We start from the raw sequence: 22,865 nt of genomic DNA, 5'->3' as shown, positions 1-22,865 counted from the left end.
GGAAGTAATGGGCTTTAGTTGTCTCTGTGACAATGTTATTTTATCTTTTTTTTTTTGGTTGACAGTTTTAAGTCAGTTTGTTTGTTTTCTGGTTACTTTGTAATTAAAAATGCCCTGCAATGTGTGTGGCAATGCAGGCCTGACAATTGATGTGTCATGTCCATGGTTTTTATGTTAATTAAGAGGGGAATAGTGGCACATTGTGATGTTTGGGATTGCATAAAGCTCCAATTGGTCTTTGTCTCCTTTACACACTGCTGAAATGCCCAATATACTTATATAAAATACTGTTATGAAACTTCATGGTCAGATTTTTAAAGCAATTCTATATTGGGGTTGATGATCTGGTGATTGATCTGAGGGTATAAACACCTGTAAAGTAGGAAGGGATCCTTACCTAATTGGATTAGCGTGGATTAATTCATTAATGCTTGTAACAGGTTTGCAAATCCCTCAGCTCTCCAGGAACCCAAAGCTTTGTTGATATCCTTTTTATTTTTTAAATACTGCTGACTTTAATGTGGTTGGTGGAAGGAAATCCAAAGGGCTTGCAGTCCTTAAGCCAAACAATTATCTCCAGGCAAGTATTTTTGCAAAATTCCGTGGTGGCTTTCGCTGTAGTGAGAAGGGGCTCTGGGAGCTGGCAGTAAAACAATGTCTGGAATTTCAGCTATAAAAACAAAATGCACAAACCCCTCCAGCGTGAAGGAAACGTCTTAAATGGTCACGAGCATAAAACGGTGCTGGGATGTGTAATTCCAGAGGGGTCGTGGGTGGGAATCGAGTGGGAAAACAGGGACCAAAGCAAGGAACAGGGAAAGATGGGGGTCTGAGTAACAGTGGGGTTCCTGAGCAGGGAGAGATGGGGGCTGAGTAACAGCCAGGGGGTTTCTGAGCAGGGAGAGATGGGGGCTGAGTAACAGTGGGGTTCCTGAGCAGGGAGGGACAGGAGAGCTGAGTAACAGCCAGGGGGTTTCTGGAGCAAGGGGAACAATATTCTGCTTCCCGTTCTGCATCCTTCTTGCGGGGCTGAGCTCTGTGTGAAGCGTTTTTGGAGCTCGTGTGGTGGAAGGGGCCCGGGGGACACTCATGGCTCTCTACACCTTCCTCGTGAGGCCGAGAGCAGGGGCAGACCCCGATCTCTCCGCAGAGCAGCGACAGCACCGGGGGACGGGCCTGAAGTTGTGTCGGGGGAGGTTCAGGCGGGAGGTCAGCACCGCCCGGGTTCCGCAGGGAACGGGCACGGCCCCGAGGCTGCCGGAGCTCCCGGAGCGTTGGGACAGCGCTGCCAGGGATGCGCAGGGGGGATTGTTGTGGTGTCAGCGCAGGGACAGCAGCAGGACCCGAGGGTCGCGCTGGCTCCCGTCCCATCCCGTTCTGTCCCGCCCGGGCTCTGTCGCGGTTTCGCGACCTCCGCCGCCGCTGCGCTCCCACCCGCCGGCCGCAGGGGGCGCCGCGGAGCCCGGGCCGCGCCCGCCGCCCCTTCCGCCGCGGCGGGGCCGGCAGGGGGCGCTGGGCGGGCCGGGCCGGGCCCGTTCCCGTTCCGGCGGGCGCAGCGAGCGGGAGCGGCCCGGGGCCGCCGCGGACATGCCCGAGCGCCGCCGTCTCCAGCAATAGTCGTCGGCGGGCGGGCAGCGGCGGGAGCGCCGCGCGGAGCCGCCCCCCCTTCTCCCCATGGAGGGGCCGTACGCGCTCGGGGTGAGCGTGTTCTCCGACCAGGGCGGCAGGAAATACATGGAGGACGTGACCCACATCGTGGTGGAGCCCGAGCCGCCGCCGGCCGGGGCGCACAAAGGCGGAGCGGCTCCCGCAGGCCCCGGCGCCGCCGAGCCCCCGGCCGAGAGCGGGCGGCGGCGGGGGGGGACCCCGCGGGCGGCCGAGGACGGGGCGCAGCCTCCGGGCACCGGCCCCGGGCGGCGGCCGCGCCGCTCCGTCGCCTTCTTCGCCGTGTGCGACGGGCACGGCGGGCGGGAGGCGGCCCAGTTCGCCCGGGAGAACCTGTGGGGCTTCATCAAGAAGCAGAAGGGATTCTGCTCGGCCGAGCCGGCCGAGGTGTGCGCGGCCCTGCGCAAGGGTTTCATCGCCTGCCACCGCGCCATGTGGAAAAAGCTGCGTAAGTGCCAGCGGAGCCTCCGCTGCCCCCGGCCGCCCCCGCCGCGCCGCTTCCCCGCCGCCTTTTCCTCCCCCTCTCCCGCACTATTGTGAGTGCCTCCCTCCCTCCCTCCCTCCCTCCCTGCTGCCGGGAATCGCGGCAGAGCGCGGGAGCGCATCCCGGCCGCCCAGCCGAGGAACTGGGGAGAACGGGAAACACTGGAGGGCACGCTGGGAGAGCAGAGATGTAAACACGGGCCGAGGATGCGCTGCTGTGTTACGTAGCTGGGGATGGTGCGATGGTAGGGCTGCAGTTTGTTTTCGGGGTGTTAGGCGTCAATTTCCAAATTCGATTCATTGGGAAGGGCTTCATCTTGTTGCCTTGGGTAATCGCACTGAACTCCCCCTTAGATTTCCCTTGCGTCATGAAAAGAGGGGAAAAAAAGTAATTTTGACAAACTGAAATAGGCTGGGAACGGTGTTTTTTCCCCTAACGGTGCTTCCGACTGTTTTTGTGAGTCCTGGTGGAAGGATTGAAATTGTGTCTGGTTTATAACTCGTTCATGTGCCAGCATGGAGGAATACTCAGTGTCCCTGACAAATAGAAAACACACTTAGTATCCTGAGGATGGTTTTGATAGATATAACTATATATATATCATCATTACATATTTATGTATGTATTAGTTGATTAATTGCAGTAGCGTGGAAGCTGTAAATAAGTCGGTGTTAAGGAGAGGAGCATGCCCAGACAAGTGACAGTCACCATTCCTATACTCATCCTTCTCCCCGAGGTCTTCTGAGGCTGCAGTTGGAGTTTCTGAAAGGCTTTTTTCTCCTTTCTGAGGTGAAGGCTCTGACTCAGAGTGTGGTTGTTTATATAGAATGTGTGTGTATTGTTTGTGCATTTAGGCATGCAAAAGCCTCAGAGAAAAAGCAAGAGCAGAGTTCAGCGTGTGAAGGGAGGTGTGGAACACGGTAAAGCTGGATCCAGAATAGTGACAGTGACAGCTGGGCTTGGGAGGGAAACCTGAAAAGCAAGAATTGCACTCAGAGCACCCTGGGCTTTCAGTGAGTGAATCAGGAGGGGTGTGGGGTAATTATAGTTTCAAAACGGTTTCATTTTCCTTTTTCTTGAATAGCAAAATAGAGAAGTTGTGCAAAAGTCAGATACTTGAGGAGATATTGGGGGAAGCAACAGTAAGTTTGAGGGTACAGAGGGAAGGGTGTGAGTTTTAGAAGCACCAGAACTTGACCACATCCTTGGCAATGGGGTGTGCAGCCTCCTGGGCTGCAGGGCTGGGTGATAAGGAGCAAAATGTGTGAACAGGGGGACGTGGCACGGGGTGGGGGAAGATAAGGAGCTCAGTTTTCTGGCTGTCGAGTCCCTGGTGTGTTATTTGCCACTGGAACTCGGTGAGCAGCAAGGCAGGGAGGAGAGGAGTGCAGGGAGCTCTGTTTAGTGATGGGTGTGGAGCAAACAGCGCCGGGCTTGTGGAAGCAATTTGAATTGTTGTGAGCAACAGCGCAGGTCTGGCTGGGAGCCTTTGGTGGCACTCGGAGGTGGGCTGTTTGCTGAACTCCAGAGCTTGTTTGCTCCTCCTGGTTCCTGCTGCACGTGCTGAACAGCCCGAGCTCTGTGGGACAAGCCCATCATTATCTCTGCTTTATTGCTTCATCCTGCCATGGCGTCCCAGTGGGAATCCTACTGACAGGCAATAATTCTCCACATTACCACGTGTAAAGCAGCTTTTTATCTGTGTGTTGGTGACACTGTGGACACGAGATGGGGACTGGCTGTGTTGGTATCTTGAAGTGTGTGGGAGAATGGTTTGGAGTTTTGGGGTGGAGGATGGAGTCTGCATTGCTTCCAGTTGGCTGATGGAAGGGAACTTGTACTCAGCTGCTCTCTTGCTTGTTGGAAATTCTGTGGGTGTCCCCTGATAGACACAAACCACGCTGATCATGACAGTACCAGAGAAACTAAATCGGAAAAATGCCCATTTGTCACTGGTGATTGTTTTTGGTGTTAATTCTGTAGTAATAAAATTCTCTGAATGCCAAAGTTCTTCTGGAGTAAGAGTTCATTTTGGAAGGTACTGAATGAGTTGAGTTTGAGTTCAAAGTTACAGAGCTGAGTGTGAAGGGCAGTGGTTTTCAAGTAGACAGGGGGAAATCTTTTACAGAGATGTGCTGTTGGTGATCCTGATCCCTGGAGGAGTTGGGTCCATGGATTTGGTTTTAATACTTGAGCTCAGAAGAAAACCCAGCAGTTCTGATACTATTCTGGTTCCTGGTGAGACACAATCTCTGGAGAGAACTAGGAGCAAGGCATGAACTGCAGTCTGCATGACAGGCAGATAATTCCTGGTTTTATTGGGCCTAAAATCTGAGGCTGCTGCATCATTCTTTCTCCCACAAGTGGGTGATTTCCTTCTCTCTGCTCCCCATCCCCATAAAGACTGATTTGACTCTCTAATACATTTTATTGCTGTTCAGGGGTTGTTACACTGACAGAAACTCATTAGTTGCAGCTTGTTTTCTGTTAAGTGCATGGTTGAAGTCCTCATTACCACTTGGCTCCCTCCCTTGTTTGCTTTCCTTTTGGAACGTGTTAGATTGAATATCCTCAGTTAAAACTGCCAGACAGAGTACTTGCAATGAGCTGATTGAATGTTTGTGTTCTTGAAATAAAGCTGCTCCTAGGGAGAAAGTGCATTTTAGTATTCAGAGCACAAAGCTAGAACTGTTGGAACTTAAACATTTAAGTTGTGCTGGATGTCTTGGTAGCTCAAAATGCAACTTTTATCCTCATACTGCCTGTGAATTCTGCTTCTCCAAATTCTCCTTTCCATCAGCTCTCTTCCATGTCTTCTGCCCTGAGGCACCTGAGCATCATTCAGTGCCACTAGAACCGAAGTTCCTCATTTTGTTTAAAGCTTTAGAAGGTTAAAATATCAGTTTTCACAGAGGATAAGGTGTAACTGTGTTTTCCTTTTCTCTCCTCGTGCGTTTATTTGCCGTGTGTGTGTTGTGCCACAGGCAGGAACAGAGAATGCAGTGCTTTGGCAGCCTGGGCTGGGTATTTCCTGCAAACAGCTTGTGTCACAGTGGAGTTTTCGTGTGGTGCTGTGTGAGCCTGACTTGTGAAGGGCAGGAGATAGAATGTGACAGGGAGATGAGGCTCCCTTTGGAGTTTGTCTGAGTGCGTGCAGCCAAGGAGAATCATGAGGCTGCTGCTGGCACTTGGAACCAGCTGATAACTGGGAGCTGAGCCTGCTTTTGTGGGTGCTGGGCTGGGAGGAGGACGGTGTGGCTCCATGGGGGTGTTGGCTCAGTCAGCTTGTGCACTTTTGGGGAAAAATCAACTTTTCTGTGTACACACAAAAATAGGAAAGGCATGAAAGAGAAATTGGGATAGGATGTAACTGGAGAGAGTAGTGTAACAGCAAGTTCACAGAAGTGCTTTAAGGGCAAAGCAGTTGAAGAAGGAGATTTTCCTCACCAGGTGTAGTTGTGTTATTACTCTGAATTCCAGGGATATCCCCTGTAGAATTTAAGGAGAGCACACTGAGATAGTCTGAATTATTCAGCCCTCCAAAGGGAAACGTGAGTAAAACAATTGAGATGTCATTCAGCACAAAATGTTGCTGTTCAGCCTATGAAAGTAAAGTAGTTTTTCTCCCTTCCAAGGGAATCAGGAATGTCCACAAATCTTGATTGCCAGTCAAATATCCAGACAAAATAACTGAATTTAGGACATTTCTACTACTTCAGACAGGGAAGTGAAGAGTAAATCTCAATGAAACACTTGATTGATCCTGTTCAGCCCCCAAGGAGAGCACATCTTCCCCCGTGTTCTTCTAGTGATGATTGGAATATCAAGCCAGAGGAGACAGTTTGTAGAACCCTGTTGTGGTGCTTTGATCCTGTGTCAGTTTAGGCTGGGGAAGGATGTTAAAGGAATGGGGGGACCTGGGGAGACACCACTGGGCCTGGTTGTTCCAACACCCCACAAACCCCTGAGACACCCTTGACAGCATTCCCAGCTCCCCAGAACTAACCCTGTGGTTTTTGTCTGTTTTTTGCCCGGTTTCTCCCTGCAGCAGAGTGGCCCAAGACCATGACAGGGCTGCCCAGCACGTCGGGGACCACGGCCAGCGTGGTGATCATCCGCGGCTCCAAGATGTACGTGGCCCACGTGGGCGACTCAGGGGTGGTGCTGGGGGTGCAGGACGACCCCAAGGATGACTTTGTGAGAGCTGTGGAGGTGACACAGGACCACAAGCCAGAGCTTCCCAAGGAAAGGGAGAGGATTGAAGGCCTTGGGGGCAGGTAGGTGTCACTGTCGTATTTTCTGGGAAAATGCCCTTGCCCAGGATTCTTCTCCTGGGAAGCCTCAGAGAAAAAGGAAAACAATATTATCTCATTTGCTTCTCCTGTGTTTTGCTGCTTTGGAATGTGGTTTGGACATTGTTTATCCAACAGGTGATTGTTCATTGGTTTCATGTGAGTTGTTTTTACTCATTGGCCAATTATGGCCCAGCTGTGTCGAGGCTCTGGAGAGAGTCACAAGTTTTTAGTTATTATCTTTCAGCCTTCTGTCTGTATCCTTTCTCTATTCTTTAGTATAGTTTTAGTATAGAATTCTTTTATCTAATATCATAAAATAATAAATTAGTCTTCTAAGAACATGGAGTCAGATTCATTCCTTCCTGCCACAGGGGACCCCAGAAAATACCACAGGTAGGTTTGTCTGCTTTCACTGAGCTAAGCTTGAGCTTGTTGTGGGAGGGCACACAAGGAGCTGAATCTCAGCTATTTCTCTTTTGTCCTCTTAATTTTTCTTACAGCTTACTGGGGAATAAATTACAGGCATCCATTGTTACATGGTTGTGTTTTTTGCTAGTGGTTTATGGTGTATCCAGAATTTTAATTTCCTGGTGGATCACACAGGTGAGGGTGCTTCCAGTTCTAAACGTTCACCAACAACTTTTTGCAAGCAGGGATGATGATTTTTGGCCTATTTTCCCTTAAATTCTGAGGAACCTTCAGGTTGTGCAAATTGCCTTCTCACATAGGCAAAATGATAGGAGGTCTGGAATATCCAGTTTGTCCCAGCACTCTGATTTCTCAGGCGTCCTGCATTGCCCCTGAGGTGACAATGGCAGCTGTTGAATGGACTCCTCAAAGTCCCTGCTTGGGGAACATGAGGAAAATCCTGGATTTGAAACAAAATCCTCCCTTTGCTGTTCCAACACCACAATTTAGCAGCTGTCCTTGCAGGAGCCATTCCCCCCCTGGCAGATGTTGGCACACCCGGGCTGGGCCTGAGGGGGAGCAGGCAGGGCTCTGTCAGGTGGCACAAACGTGTGGAGCCAACCCCCAGGGCTGGGATCTGGGAGCTCTGTGTCCTCCTGGTGCTGCCCAGATGGATGGGCACGGTTTGCTCCTCGAGCAGGGAGCACTGAAGGTTTTCCTGCTGACATCATTCATCTGGGAGCCCTGTCAGCCCATTCACCTGCAGATATTTGTGTCTCTGGCAGGTGGGACTTCATCAGGGGCAGTTTTGCTGTGGGTTTCCAGGGTATTTCTCAGAGGTTGGAAGTCTCTGAAGGTGCAGAAAACCATTCCCTGAACCTTAGTATCGACAGGAATGGTTAATTTTTAATGTTTAAAAATTTTTACTGGTGCCCCTCCTGTTTTTCCCAGGCTGGCTGTGGGAGTGAGGTGGAAGTGCAGCTGTGCTTGGGAATGCCTTGTCTTTCATGAGAGCAAACTGGAGCACTTAATGGGAGAGCATGAGGGAGTCTTCCATTAAAATGCCATTTCCCAGTAACAGTCTGAGTGTGGGATGAGGTGGTTTTTTCCAATAGTGAGCTCTGTGTGGTCATCAGCTGTACAAGTGGATGAGATCAGGTTTTAGGATGTGGTGTTTGTGACTTTGCCGTGCTCTGGATGGAGCAGAACATGCCCTTGTTGTTAAGGCCTTTGAAGTGTCAGGAAGTGCATCTTGAATGGCTTCAGCATGAGGAATCTTGAGGCTGTTCCAGAGCTGCTCAGTTTCTAATTACCAATGGCTGTTCCTTGGATGAAAGGAACTTTCAAGTATCCAGTTCCTAACTCGGTTGGGACCAAGCTTTGCTGGTTCCTGGTTTCATTAGCTCTTACTCCTTGATGGTTCATATTTATTCTTCTCTCTCCCCTGCCTGACACAGCTGCCCCAGTTATTTGCTCTGTGGCTCCTTTGACCCTGCAGTGCCACCTGGGAGAGCTAAAGCAGTGCTCAGTGCCTCGGAGCAGGTGTTCACATGCAAATGCAGAGCTGTTCTCCCATCTCCTGCTTCCTGCACACACCAGCCCGGGACAATTCCTCTTTTGTGTGTCTGCCTGCTGTTGGTGTTCCTTACATCAAGCAAATGCCCTCAGGAGGCTGCTCCTTTCTTTGCTGTTGTTTCAAGGGTGCCATGCTGCTCTGTACAGCCAAACTTTGGGAGATGGAGAAGGCTGAAGGAGGAATTTACACCTGAGTGAGCTGATGTTGATGGTCCTCATCTGAGGGAGGCAAATCCAGTTGTGCTCTGTCTCTGACAGATTAAAAAGACTCTCTTGCATATTTTGTAACCAGCCAGAATTTTTCCTGGTCTTTATTACCTTGCTTTTTGTTTTCCTCTGCCTTTCACCTCTCACTTTTCCCCTTGGCTCTGTATGGAACTATTGCAGTGCTATCGTGTGTTTTGAAATAGGAACTCGCCATCATTATTACCTCCACATTTGCGTATTTACCAGCTTTTCCTCACTGACACCAAGTTCCTCCCTGCTGTTGCTAAGCCCTGTCCCTGTGTGTGCTTTCAGTGTGATCAATAAGTCTGGTGTGAACCGTGTGGTGTGGAAGAGGCCCCGGCTGAGCCACAACGGCCCCGTGCGCCGCAGCACCGTCATCGACCAGATCCCCTTCCTGGCCGTGGCCAGAGCCCTGGGTGAGTCCCTCAGCTCAGCTCCTCCCCTGCCTTTGCCCAGCACACAATGCACAGGGCTCTCCTCGCTTGCCTTCTCAAAGTCTGGGCCTTGGAAGTGTGTTTTTGATACAATTATAGTGTGTTTTTTGAATAATGCTGTAACTGGGGAGAGAAGAGCGTGACTTCTAACGTGCAGGGTTTTCGGTGTCAGCCCTGCAAGGGTGGGATTTGCTTTTACCACCAGCTGGTCAAAAATTACAGTCCCATTATCTCAGTGAGAAGGAGACCTATGTGCTCTCCCTCCTGGAGGCACACGGGCCTTGCACATTTCCATTTGCACCAAAAATGAAGTTTTGGTGGATGGTGTATGAATTGCTTCAGTGTTTCTTTTGTGGAGATTATTTTTTTGTTAAGACATGGCACAGAATGGGATGAAAGTGAAATCTATTTAACTTTAACTTGCCTTTATGGGAGCACTAGAAATGAGAGGAGCTGTCTTTGAGGAGCACCTCATTCCAAGGACAGAAAGGGATATTGCAGGACTACAAATTGTCCTGCAATATCCTGTGATGATTTTTTTTTGGGATGTACTTCTTAACTGAATTATTGGGTATCTCTTACCCATGAGTGTTAGTGTTTCTGGTCATTTTGCTCCTTAAATTCCATTGCAGAATGCCAATCTTTGGCTGCTCATGTTCTCTCCCTTTGTGCAGTGCAGAGTTTTCTGTGCAGGCTCGCCCAGAGTAGGTTTGGTTTGATGGGGTTGTGGTTTTCCCTGGAGGAGCTGTGCTGGAATTCCTGGCTGGCAGTGCCCCTGGGTCAGCTGGCAGTGCCCATGGGGACAGGCTGTTCTGGGAGCCTCATTCCAGAGCCTTGCTGTGTCTGATTTCACAGGCAGGAATAGCTGGGCCGCAGGGGTTTGTCCTGAGTTAAGGAGAATTTTGCAGTGACAATGAACATGAAGAGTCAGCTGTGTGTCAAGCAAGGAGTCACAGGTGCCTGAAAATTCAAAAGTTTCATTTTACACACTTTTTCTCAGTATTTGAAAGTCTTTATGTCATCTTTCAGGTAGGATAGAATTTATTTTGTGGTTAGCAGAACTGACTTGAGAATTTGAGTGAATCCTTTGGAGCTAATAGATGAGTAGCAAAATCCTTCATCCCCTGAGCAGCACAGCCCTGTTCCCTCCTGTGGGAGAGGGGAGGTTCCTCCAGGATTGCAGAATGTGAACACTTAATTTGGGTTCATCTTTGGTTCCTGTAAGTTTGTTGCCTGTCTAAAGAGCTGACTGGCTTTTGGTCTGATTGCTCCCAGCCAGCTGAACAGGAGGATTTGGCTGGGGTTTGTGTGCAGATGGGAATTCAAGGAGCCATGCATTTGTTAGCCCCCAGTGCGTTCTTTGCCAGCAAGTGCATGAAGAGAGGATTAATGGAGAGTTTTCAGGTCCAAAAATGGGAGCACCTATCTCTTATCAATTCTGGGATTTGAAAGCTCAAACCCCAAGCTGGGACCAGCCTCCCCTCCTGCCTGTTCCCAACCGGGAATTTTTACCCAACTGGGTAAAAATTTTTAGCAGGACAACAAGAGAAACTTAGAGTTGGGAATTCATTATGCTTAGAATGGGGGAGATAATCTGATTAAAACCCCTAAAATTTCGATCACAGATGGTGTTTTGAGTGTCTCTGCCTGACAACACTTTAAAATATTTTGGAGTAGTCTCATCCCCCAGTCTTTAGGTCTAGTGCACTCCTAAGGAGTTGATGGAAGGTTTTGGAAATAGCAGGAGTAAAGCACCATGGACAAGTTGCACTCAGGCAGCAGAAAATCCTGGTGCAGGAGAAATCTTTGTGGCCAGATGAATTCTGTTCACATACCCCCTCCCATTGTGACTGTCAGAAGTGCCCTTCTGCCCCAAAATAAGCATTTGTGGTATGCACAGTGGCTGCATTTAAGTATTTAAATAATGCTTGGTTTATTTATAGCCCCAGAACAAGTCAGAAATATTTGGGCTTTGTGCTGTCCCTGTAGAGCATCTCTAAGATGCTTTAATGCACCCAGCAGGTTTCTGTGTCCTCTAATAAACCATTTTAAGCTGTACTTCTGTGTTTTCACAGCTACTTCTGCTGACCTTTTCTGGGCAGTGAGAACATCTTTTCTTTTTTAAAAATGCTGATTTGCCTTGTAATAGATACTCTTGAACCTGTGCTGAGGGATTGCCTGGCACTGCTGGAGCTGTTTGGGAGGTGTTTAAATGAATGAATGATGAAACCTGAGCCAGGAGCCCGTTGGTTCAACCACTCCCTCCTGTGGGAACATGAACTCTGCTCTCCTTGGGTCTTTATGTAGGAATAGAGCAGGCTCACCCCTATTTCAGGTGGAGCAGCCTCCGCTCCACCATGCAGGAATTTCCTGCTGCCCTCTAGGAGCAGTTCTGTACCAGGGCAGGGAATCCACGTGGAGCTGCTGCAGGAGTCTCTGACAGGAATGGGGAAGCTGCTTCCAGAACATCTGACTGGATGCCAGAGCTGGTTTGTGAAGCTCTCTGAATGCACATTCCATGAAATCCTGGAGGAGAGGCTATGGCTGACCTCAAACGAGCTGAGGAAATTGCTGTGTAAGGTTTTAGGGTTGTTTACATGCATTTAACTGTTTTTCAAATTAAATTACCAAACAGAGTGGGCACAGCTGCCACTCAGCTTTTCCTTCCTGCTCCATTGTAGGCTGTGAACTTGAATCACATGGAATTGCAGAAGTTACATTTACAGCAATTTCCAGCTTCTATCGATGATTGCCTTTTTGTTTTATCTCTGTAAAACCAGAGAAACTTGGGGTGTGTTTGGGATTCTTTTCTTGTCCTCAGGATATCTTGCTGTAGCTTGTACGATTTTCTTCAGCCCCGAGACAAAATAATAAATAAAAAATGCAGTGCCAAATGCAGTGTGTGCTTTGCTCTGGGGATCTGTGTGGAACACACATCCTCTGAGGGCACCTGTGGAGAAAAACTTTGGTTTAAAAAGCTCTGGGATTAATCAAACTGAGGTTTTATTTTGGACTGAGTTATGAAAGTGAAGTTTTCTTTCCTGTATTAAAATCAAAAGCCCTTTTTATATGCAAAACAGCATCTCCAGAAACTGGAATGAAAGTCTTGATTTATGTAATTTCTGGACATGCTTTAGCTCTAAGAAGGCTTTGGGTTTAATCCAATCCAGCCCACTTACATGAGGGGTGTTTTTGTTTGTGGCTGCCATTATTCCCTGGCAGCACTTGACTTAGAAGTGCCTTTGTTGTTGTATTTTATAAGGTAACAGTAAGAGACACTGCCTAGTTTGATATATTCTTACTGGCAGCTGAATTAGCTTCCTGCTCCTTTAGTATCTGATTTCAAACATCTATTTCACTTAGTGAGATGCAGTGTAGATCTCTGTGTATTATTCTGGTTTGAGTCAGGACTAGAAACAGGTTTTTCTGGAAGATATGGAAGGAACTACATTAATAACTTTATTTTTTCCTTTGGTTTGGAAAAGAAATATGCAAACCTCATACTGCAAGAAATACTCCCAGTGTGGAAGTTTTTAAAGAACAAGACTGTCAAGAGTTTTGTAAATGTTTGGGTTTTAATTCAGAACAAAAATAGTCTGGCTCTGCAATGGAAGCCTGAGAGCCTGGCATTGCAGCCTCTGGCACGTCCCAGAGGGTCACTGCTCTGTCTGCTTGCTTTGGAGCACAGTTAAAGACTGCAGAGCACTCTGAGATGCTCAGGGAAACTCTGGAATGCTCAGGGAAACTCTGGAATGCTCAGGGAAACAGGTTCTGTGCTCTCTGGCTGCTCTCCTCTCCCTTTGCCCTTCCCAGAGTTGTGACAGAGGCTGCCACACAAAATTCCTCTGCAGGCTGGTACTGCTGGGGTGTTCAACTCTCCAGCTGGGCAGGGACTGGGGGGGGCACAGCTGGGCGGGGATGGGGGCACAGCTGGGCAGGGATTGGGGGGGCACAGCTGGGCGGGGATTGGGGGGCACAGCTGGGCGGGGACTGGGGGGGCACAGCTGGGCGGGGATTGGGGGGCACAGCTGGGCGGGGACTGGGGGGCACAGCTGGGCGGGGACTGGGGGGCACAGCTGGGCGGGGATTGGGGCACAGCTGGGCGGGGATTGGGGGGCACAGCTGGGCGGGGATTGGGGGGGCACAGCTGGGCGGGGATTGGGGGGCACAGCTGGGCGGGGATTGGGGGGCACAGCTGGGCGGGGATTGGGGGGGGCACAGCTGGACGGGGATTGGGGGGCACAGCTGGGCAGCAGCTCCAGAAAGCTTTGCCTTAGGCTGGGGAGCTCTGCCCTTCAGGGAAAAAAACCAAAACTCTAAATGTCCTTGTCCCCATGGGCTGGGCTCAGGGTTGGAGGCTCTGTGGGGTCTCTCTGTGCCCTTCAGGAGGTTGTGATCCTTGGAGCTGCCCACGATGATGTTCCCAGGTATCCCTGGGAGGATCTTGGAGCAGATCCCCTGGAAGCAGTGTGGTGATGGCTTGGCTGCTTCCTCGGGAAGGGAGCAGATGGACAGGATGACACACGTGCTAAAGAACCCAAATTAATCAACATCAGGTTATTTTTATCACTCAGCACGGTGTTTTAATTAAAAAACCGATTCAGCTAATAACATTTTGTCATTTCTCCTCCATGAGCATGAACAAACTGGAGGTGTAAAAGCATTGTATATGTTGCTGCTTGTTAGTTTTACCTGCTGTGGCCTGACAGGGGCGTGTGAGGGGTGCAGAGGACTTCCCATGGCAATTCACCTGCACTCATTGCTCGGCTCCCCTGTTACAGGATTCATTTTGATCTCGCTGCCAGCTGGCTTTGTCGGGAGCCTGTGGCAGCCCAGTGCACCTCTGTAGGAGCGGGCTTGGCTTTTAATTAGCGCTCATTAGCAGCCTGTGCTTGTGGGGCTGCGGGGAGAATCGGGGCTCTAATGAGGATGGGCTGCGGTGGAGTGGGGTAATTGAGTTGAAGTATTCCCTTTCCTGCTTCTGGAAAAGTCTTTTCAACTGGTTGATAGCTTAGGGCGAAGCTAATGGAGGCAAGGAAGAAGACAAAAAGCTTATTTATTGTCTTTAAAAGGATGCTGATGGATGTGGAAGAAGCTCCAGGCTTTGTCCAGCAGAAAGCAAAGGAAGAGCCTGACAAAACCTGACTCTTGAGTTGTTGAGTTTCTGTTTGCTGCTCAGCTCCGACAGTTCAATTAATTTCTGCTTTTAAAGCTGTGTGTTCTGCACAGAAAAATGTAGCCAATGCTTGGAAGTAATAATAATGTTACTTTTTGCTGCTTATCACCACAGGAAGCTGTTTGTGAACATGGAAATAAATTTTAAAAAGAGGTGTTAAGGCAAATTATTTTTAATCTTGATTTGAAGGCCTAGCCTTAGAAAAGGTTTTTAATTTTTCAAGTGTACTTGATAAATAGAATTGAAATAAATTGATGCGGAAATGCACTTTTCTGCTGGAGTGGTTTTTATTGAGGATGGTTTGGAGGGAGCTCTTGAACCAGGGGATGATTTGATGCATCGTTCAGCTTTGTTTCTGGTGAGGTGACCCCAAACTCATTCACACAGCGAGAGAGATTTAAACATAGGAATGTTCCCTGCACGAGGCCGTCCTGGGGAGAGGCTCGAGCTCCTCTTTGCTGCCTCCCTGCTGCAGCCCAGGCAGGGCCCTGTGCTGTGGCTGCTGTCCAGCTCCCGGCCTCGGCACGGGGCGTTCCTGCCCCGCGGGGGCCTGCAAGGGATGCTCGAGCTGCGGGAGGAAGAGGAACGGCAAAGGGAATTGAACAGGGAAAAGGCTCCAGGCTCCCCCCCTGCTCTTTGCTTTGTGCCTTCCCTTTGGCACCTGCACGCTCGAATATTTGCACCTTTGGTGTGGGATCGACAAAACCAGGTTTTACTTCTGTTTAGGGAGAGCTTAATTAATTCAGATGGGTTTTAGTTTGGAGAGCGGTTAAGGTTTCACCATTTTCTAGGTATTAATGTGTTTCGTTTCTCCTTTTTCCACAAATACTTGTTTTAAGGGAGTAGAACACCTCTGATTACAGCTTGGTTTAGTTTAAAGAGGATTAGAAGGTGGCAGCAGCTGAGCAGTGACTGGGCTGGAATTTCTTTATGTTCCTGCTGGCAACTCAAGGCTGATGGTGATGGATTCCCTGGGAAGGAAATCTCTCATGTGTTATGTAACAATTCCAACCCATTTTCTGCTTTGCCAGGCGATCTCTGGAGCTACGACTTCTACAGTGGGGAGTTTGTGGTGTCCCCCGAGCCCGACACCAGCGTGCACACCATTGACCCCCAGAAGCACAAGTACATCATCCTTGGCAGTGACGGGCTCTGGAACATGATCCCCCCTCAGGATGCCATCTCCATGTGCCAGGATCACGAGGAAAAGAAATATTTCATGGTGAGAGCAGTGGCCAGAAGTCAGGCTGGGAATCTCATCCTTGGTACCTCTAAAAACTGCTCAGCCTGGTAGGGATGAAAAGCACCCCCCGGAGTTGGTGGGGTTGGGGCAGATCGATGGTTTTGCCACTACATAAAAGTTGTTACAATGTGCCTGATGTTAAATCCCGTGGGTGTTAACACAGTTTAAATTATTTGCCTTATGTTTTGGGGAAATTTGACTGCCAGGGTGTTGTCTGTGAGTAATAAAGGAGATAATGAGTTTTTCTCTAAGGAAGTTACACAAAATGCTCTCTGAACATTAAATTTATTTCACATTAAGGTGGATGTTATAATGCAGACTGTTTAGACTGAATTAAATTACTCTCTGATTTATTTTACAAAACAGTTGAGAATTTATATTGGAGCATCAGAGAGTAAACACTCTGCAAGCCCCATGAGGGAGTTTGGAAAGCTCTAGGTTGTGTTCCAACCCTGACAGGCTACTGCTGTGTTACGAGCCCTTTGTGCTGTTTAAAGCCCTGTGTGTATGTGGAACGTGCCACAAACTGATTTCAAGGTGGATTTGAGAAGGAAGATGAGTTTTAATTGGCATTTCTGGAGCTGCTGTGGGGCGTGGTTTGTAGGAGCGTGTGTGGCATGAGGTGCCTTGTGGTCGTGTGGTGGTTCTGTGTGATGGTGGCCCTGTGTGATGCTCGGTGTGACAGTGTCCCCTGTGTGTCCCCAGGGCGAGGCACGGCAGTCCTGTGCCCGGATGCTGGTGGCTCTGTGTGTTTGGTGGCTCTGTGTGTGTGATGGCTCTGTGTGTGATGGCTCTGTGTGTGTGACACCCTGTGTGACAGTGTCCCCTCTGTCCCCTGTGTGTCCCCAGGGCGAGGCACGGCAGTCCTGTGCCCGGATGCTGGTGGCTCTGTGTGTGATGGCTCTGTGTGTGATGGCTCTGTGTGTGTGACACCCTGTGTGACAGTGTCCCCTCTGTCCCCTGTGTGTCCCCAGGGCGAGGCACGGCAGTCCTGTGCCCGGATGCTGGTGGGCCGGGCCCTGGGCCGCTGGAGGCAGCGGATGCTGCGGGCGGACAACACGAGCGCCATCGTCATCTGCATCGCGCCCCTGCGCGAGCGCGGCCGCTGGGACGGCGACGAGGAGCTGGTGCTCAACCTGGCCGAGGGGCCCAGCTACAGCAGCCCTGACAGCAGCAGCCTGCCCCCCTCCCGCTGCTGCACGCCCTCCCTCAAGGTAAGGGCTCTCCCTCCGGGCCCCCTTCTGCCTCCCCCGCCTCCCTGCGGGAATGAGAGCATCACAGAGAGTCAGAAACACTCCCAGAAACTCCTGAGCTGTCAATTTGCATCTCTCTTTAATGTTGCTATTTTTAATGTTGAGTTTTTAATTCATTTTTAATTTTCATTTTGACCTGTATATGCCTAGATAATCTATACTGAGATTGGCTCAGTCGGTTAAAACATGGCGTTGCCATTGTGGGTCTCTTGCAGCTCTGGATATTCTGTGAAAGCTACAGTTACAGCACATCCTCAGTACTTCTACCTGCAAAGGTTTGGAGGGCTGGACCAACTTTTAACAATGTTTATTGAAGAATTTTAACACTCTGCCTTTGGTGTTCCAATGTATGAATTCTCAGAATTGCTGCTGGTTGTTTATTGGTGGCTGTTGATCTGTGCTCTCTCCTTTAATGTGGAAGAAATTAGTACAGTTACTTTACAAACCTTGAAATGCATTGTTTCTTAAAGTAAGTTTTCTGAGATCCTCCCCAAGATTCAAGGCAGCCTTTTGAGACAGAGAGGAAGCACAGTGGGGCTCAGAGGTATTAAAAGCCATCCAACACACCCCCTTAGAAAACAAGGCTGGGCTGCAGTTTCTCTTCCTGCCTTGCCAGGTGCTTGTGTAGCTTGCCCAGCCCAGGGATTGCAGATTGTGAACCTGTTCCTGACAGGGCGTGCTTTGATTTGGGTTGGTTTGGTTGTGGTGATGTTGGGCTTTTATTTTATTTTTTTTTAAGGTTAAATTGGTTCCAACACATGTTGCTGTAAAGAACATTTTCTTTCTGTACTGGGAGATCTCATTATCTTCCTTTGGTTGATTTGATGTTCTTTGTTGAAGCAGTGACATCATAACATAAGGTCTTTCTGGAGGCTGCAAGTTTGAGTTGTTAACATAAAGCAGAGCTCTTCAGAGGGTTTTTGTTTTGTTGTTTTGTGGCTTTTCTTCCCCCCTCTAAGAACTGGAGTGTAGTTATGAGTGGCTGTTTGTTTCAGTAATTACCAGCTGCTCCTGATTTAAGTCGCTGTCCTTTGATGTTCTGCAGAATCTTCAGATAATTGTCTTTTGGGCAAAGGAAAAGAAAGCAGAAATTAGAAAGGGAGTTTTAAACATTCCCTTGGGAGAAACAAGCTGCTAATAAAATGGCAAACTTCAACTTTGTCTCCTCCCCTTTCATCTAGTGGAGCAAAATCCATGGAAAGAGCTTTAAACCTAGCAAAATCTTGAGGAAAAAAATTAAATTCTAAGTGCTCTTAAAATTTTCAATCACAGTTTCTGTGAGAGAAGCAGGGGTGGCCTTGATGCCTGACAGCTGCTACCTGCCAAAACAATTAATTCGGAAATAGATGGAAACCAAAGTTTCTTAATTAAACAAAAGTATTTCTTAATTGCTTGTCCTTCTGGCAGCAATTACTAATACCAAATTAATTCCAGTGTTCCTGAGGCCAGTGAGGAAGATTGATTGGATTGCTGAGAAATTCAGTTGGCGATTTGTGGTTTGTTTTTCCTGTTTTGTTCCATCACTCTCCTGCAGCCCATCCTGTGCCTTTCCTTGCCTTCCCAAAGCCTGCTTCAGTCTCAGCTGTTTGCACCAGCAGGAGATGCTGGGAAAAGAGCCACAACATTAAATGTCTTGCACAATAAAAACCATAAAACTAAGCTTTATGTGACACAATGTCAGAAATGAAATGGAGCAGCTGAAGGAGCATTGCCAGAGCTGCTCTCTGTGTGCGATCTGGTGTCCTTCTGGTTCTGCAGCAACTGAGATGAAGAATAACCTTTGAAATTCCGTTCATAAAGGGTCTTCCCTCTTGTGTTGCTAAATGTAGTCAAGGAATGGTATCTAAATGGTTTTGTCCACACATGGGCAGCCACAGAGGAGTGGAAAACCTGTGTGGATGCTGGGAACAATCCTGATTATCTTTTCTTTTGGAGTGCATTTTATTAAACCTGGAGTTGTTCTGGGTTGTGGCTTCAGAAGCATCTGTTTATTCATCTGAGATGTGTCCCTGACTGATTCAGCTGCGTGCATTTCAGTCTGCAGCACATGATTTTCTTAAAATAATAACTGCCATTTGCCTTCCACTGGGGGAGTGGAGCATGGCCTTGAAATTTACTTCTGAAGGACTCACCGAGTAACCAGGGACAATTACAATTAAATCTTTAATAAGGTCAGAATTCCTATCTTCAGGGTGCTGCATAAACACTAATTTCCATAATCCCCCTGTGCATAGTGAGAGCAAGTACTGTCCCCATTTTCCTGTTGGTAAAGCTGAGAATGAGGCAAAACCACAGAAGAGATGAGGGTCAGAGTTTAGGAAGCGCCTGGTTCCTGGCACCTCAGTGCCTGTGCTTCCCAGGGGTGGCTGGATGTCCTGTGGGGGACCCATGGGCAAGAAGAAGTGTCACTTTGCACAGCAAACAGGAATATTTTTAGGTGGCTGCCACCGCCCCTCTGCGTGGGCAGCTGAGGAGGAGTTTGTCCACCCTGCTGACCTGGTTGTGCAGTAACTGAAAGTGTGGACATGACCAAGGTCAGGAGGCTCTTGCTGCCCTTTGGCCACTGAGCACACATCAACCAGAGGGCAGTGCCTCTGTCAGGGTCTGGTGGGGAGTCCTGGCTGAGTGTGGAAATGCTGCTGAGGATCCCAGAGCTTTCAGGCACTGCTTTTCCCTGAGTTCCCAGCAGCTGCCTGCAGATCCCTCAGTGTTCTGCAGCTGCAGTTCACAGCCCCAGCTGGAATTGTTTCCACCCCTCAGCAGGGAGAGAAGCTGAGGCTGCTGTGGAGTGGGATTTTCCTGCTTTTGATAAGGTTTAGGGAAATTCTGTAAGTGCCACAGTCTGTCTGCACCCTCGTGGGATAAAATCTGTCCCTGGCAGTGTCCAAGGCCAGGTGGGACAGGGAGGGAGCTGGGATAGTGGAAGATGCCTGTGCCCATGGCAGAGTTAGGAATAGGTGATCTTGCAGGTCCTTCCCAAACCACTCTGTGATTCCATGGTTATATTTATTCCTAAGTATTTTGTTTCCTTTTCCCTCAGCTCACAGAAGATGATCCCTGGCCACGACTGAACTCTGCTGAGCCCATTCCTCCCCTCCTGCACAGCAACATGCTCTCAGAAAAATACCTGGAGCTGCCAAACGAGATTGCCAAAAGCAATTTACCTTCCTCAGGAGGAACCCCCAAGGATTCAGCCCCGCAGGAGGAGAAGTGCAGCAAAGCCCTGGCCTTGAGGCTCCAGGAATCCTACAGCAATGGTTTGTCGGTCAGCCTCTCCCCTTCCAACTCGGCCAACTCAGGCACGGACCAAAAAGGCTTCAAGGTGTCCCCTGCCGGGCACGGCAAGGCGCAGGACGCGGAGAGGCCGCCCCCGGGCAGCTTTAAGCGGACACTGGAGGAATCCAACTCGGGCCCGGCGGTGAAGAAGCCGCGGCGGGGCCCGGCGCGGGGCCCGGGGGAGGGCGCGGCCGGGTCCCCGCAGCGCAGGAGCCCCTCCAGGCTGGCCATGAGGCGCAGCCTCCGCGGGCAGAAGAAGCTCAGCAGCTCCCTGTTCCACCCGCCCCGCAAAGCCCTGTGCGTCTGCTGAGCCTCCTCCGCCGCGGCTGCACCCGCTGGGAGCTCGTCCCCTCGGTTTGTTTTGGTTTTTTTCAAGTAGGAACTTTTTTTGGTATCCGACAGCTTTATCCCAGCCTTGTACTTGCTTGTATTATAACTGTGAATTTTGTAGATGTGTAGGGTATAAGTCACTGTAAAATGTGTGTAAATTTGTATTCCTTCATATAAATGTAGTTTCTTTTCTTCCTTGTATAATTGTTACTGCGGGGCTAAGCCTTGTTTAAAAAAAAAAAAAACAAAAACAAAACAAAAAGTAAAATAATCCTTTTTGTTAATTTACTAAAGTCATCAATTTGTATACGCTTCTTGTGAGGAGAATTTCACAACTTTTTAACTAAAGTAAATTATTAAACAGAATGGAAGATATGTATTTTCGTAGTCTGATACGTTCCACCTAAAGTGTGTCTTTTAGAGAATACACTAGGGTCTATATTTTGGTTTTAAATTTTAGATTTCTCTACTCAGAAATGAAATGTATGTGGAAGCAGAGATTTGAGTCTTGCTTTACACACCTCAATGTCGATTTTCTGTTAATTAAAATACTATGCAGTATCCTATTTAGTTGTATTTTTTGTAACAATAATCGTCAAAAGTATTTAGCAAAAAAAGTGTGTTTTAAAAACTCCAACTCCCCAGAGCATCTCACAAAGCCATTCCCATCCCTGTTCCAAATGATGGCATTTTATCCAGGCATCACTGCCCTCCTGAGATGTGTTTTCTGCTATTCCAATACCGATGGTGCTGCTAATACCTTTCAACACAAGTTCTTAAATTATTTTATGACTATTTTCATTGACTATGTGGACCATGTGTATGTTCACCTCAATAAAACACATGAAAATTTGATGGGGATGCTTTTTATTTTTTAATTTTGATTACAAGCTTAAGTTCTGGTATTTATTCAGCAGTGAAATATGAATTTATTATTACAAAAATATTCATATTTATCTGGTATTCATTAAATATCTGAATACTGTCCCCTTTCTCACTGTGGCTTAGGAAACAAGACATCTCAGTTAGATTTATGACAGAGCTGATCTTGGCACTTTATCCTGAATGTTTAACTGTAGCAATATATTAAATTTTTAAAATTTTATTTTGCTGGGAAAGCAAAAGGGCAGTACTTTATTCCAGGATGGTTATTTGTAGAACCCAGTTCTTTACTGCTGGAACAATAAAACCTGGGTTGGAAGCAGGCCTGCTATCTATATGTGTTACCATGGTTACAGAAATCCCAGGGGATTTTATTCCTGAAAATATTCCCTTTCATCCATGCTGGGAATGCAGCACTGCCTCAGGAGATGAAAGAAACAGCCTGTCCAAATTGGATCCTGCAAGGATTTATTTCTGTGAAACTTCAGTTCATAAAGTTTTGCTGTGATGTTGAAATTCTGCCCCAGATGGGCAGGAAAGGCTGCAGAGGCCACAACTGTGTGGGGCAAGTGCCTGGCAACAACCTTAGCAACAATAATAATTACCTGGTTTCAATTAGTCTGCATTGAACCTTCCAAAGAGTGACTGTAACACCTCGGTTAGATGACTGTGTTTCTACTAATAAGGGAAATATGCAAAAAAAAAAAAAGATTTATAGTGAATTTCCCAGGGTTTTCCTCTACACAGAAGCAAAATTTAAGTTTCCATAGAAGCAAAATTTAAGTTTCCATAGAGTTCTGCTGCACTCAGAAATGTGACCCTCATTGAAGTTTCCTCAAGCTGTTATGAACTTGGGCTTCTCCACCTTTTGGCTTTTTTTTTTTTCTTTTTTACTCTTAATAAATGAACCCAACCCTACAATTTTACTGGGGAAGCTGCTGGATGATGGTCAGGATTAACTGTACTGGACAGAAAGTTCCCTGCTGACAGAAACTGGCAATATTTTACTCCTGGGTATACTTTGCCCACCTCTTTTATCATTTGACTTCTCTGAAATGAATATTCAAAGATAAGACAAGGGAATTTACACCTGAGAAGTTCACAGAGGCTCCTTTGGTAAGATCAAACCTGAGTTCCAACTTTTTCTTGCGAAATAAAGCTGTGGTCTGTGCAACCCTGCTCACAGGCACTTGGTGGATGTTTTCAGTCACTGTTTCATTCTTCTGGTATGTGGATGATGGTGCTGTCACAGGAGTCAGGTGCATTCCCAGAGCAGGTCACCCTCTCCTGACCTGGTGCCACTGTCTGGAAACCCGAACCAGGGCCCCGTGTGTCACCCTGCGGCATCTGGGCAGTGCTGGACACCTGTAAACATAAATCACACACTGGGCTGGGCTGGAGGAGAACTTAAACATCACGGGCAGGGACACCTCCCACTGTCCCAGGCTGCTCCAAGCTGGCCTTGGACACTCCAGGGATGGGGCAGCCACAGCTGCTCTGGGCATCCTGTGCCAGGGCCTCACACCCTCACAGGGAACAATTTCCTTCTATAATCAAAACCCACCCGCGGGCAGTGTGAAGCCATACCCTGTGTCCTGTCACTCCAGGCCCTTGTC

General features: G+C 48.4%; 1 protein-coding gene across 1 annotated transcript; it reads left to right on the top strand.

Annotated features, from left to right (window-relative positions):
* Positions 1-1,542: 1,542 nt before the first annotated feature.
* On the top strand, positions 1,543-21,222 carry PPM1D (protein phosphatase, Mg2+/Mn2+ dependent 1D). The gene is made up of 6 exons (XM_066563332.1): positions 1,543-2,113; positions 6,198-6,426; positions 8,947-9,071; positions 15,297-15,487; positions 16,483-16,722; positions 19,802-21,222. Exons 1-6 carry the CDS (start codon positions 1,675-1,677, stop codon positions 20,345-20,347), a joined length of 1,770 nt encoding a protein of 589 aa, XP_066419429.1. The 5' UTR covers positions 1,543-1,674; the 3' UTR covers positions 20,348-21,222.
* The last annotated feature ends 1,643 nt before the right edge of the window (positions 21,223-22,865 follow it).

The sequence above is a fragment of the Molothrus aeneus genome, chromosome 20 (genome assembly GCF_037042795.1).
Source record: "Molothrus aeneus isolate 106 chromosome 20, BPBGC_Maene_1.0, whole genome shotgun sequence".
Taxonomy (NCBI): Eukaryota; Metazoa; Chordata; class Aves; order Passeriformes; family Icteridae; genus Molothrus; species Molothrus aeneus.
Note: the sequence above shows the minus strand (reverse complement) of the source record. Positions and strands in the feature narration are given on the sequence as shown.

Bases quoted from the DNA above. Each gene is read 5' to 3' on its own strand.
- PPM1D (XM_066563332.1), top strand. From the start codon at position 1,675: ATGGAGGGGCCGTACGCGCTCGGGGTGAGCGTGTTCTCCGACCAGGGC. The intron at 2,114-6,197 runs GTAAGTGCCAGC...TTCTCCCTGCAG, and splicing joins CGCCATGTGGAAAAAGCTGC to CAGAGTGGCCCAAGACCATG. The intron at 16,723-19,801 runs GTAAGGGCTCTC...CTTTTCCCTCAG, and splicing joins GCTGCACGCCCTCCCTCAAG to CTCACAGAAGATGATCCCTG.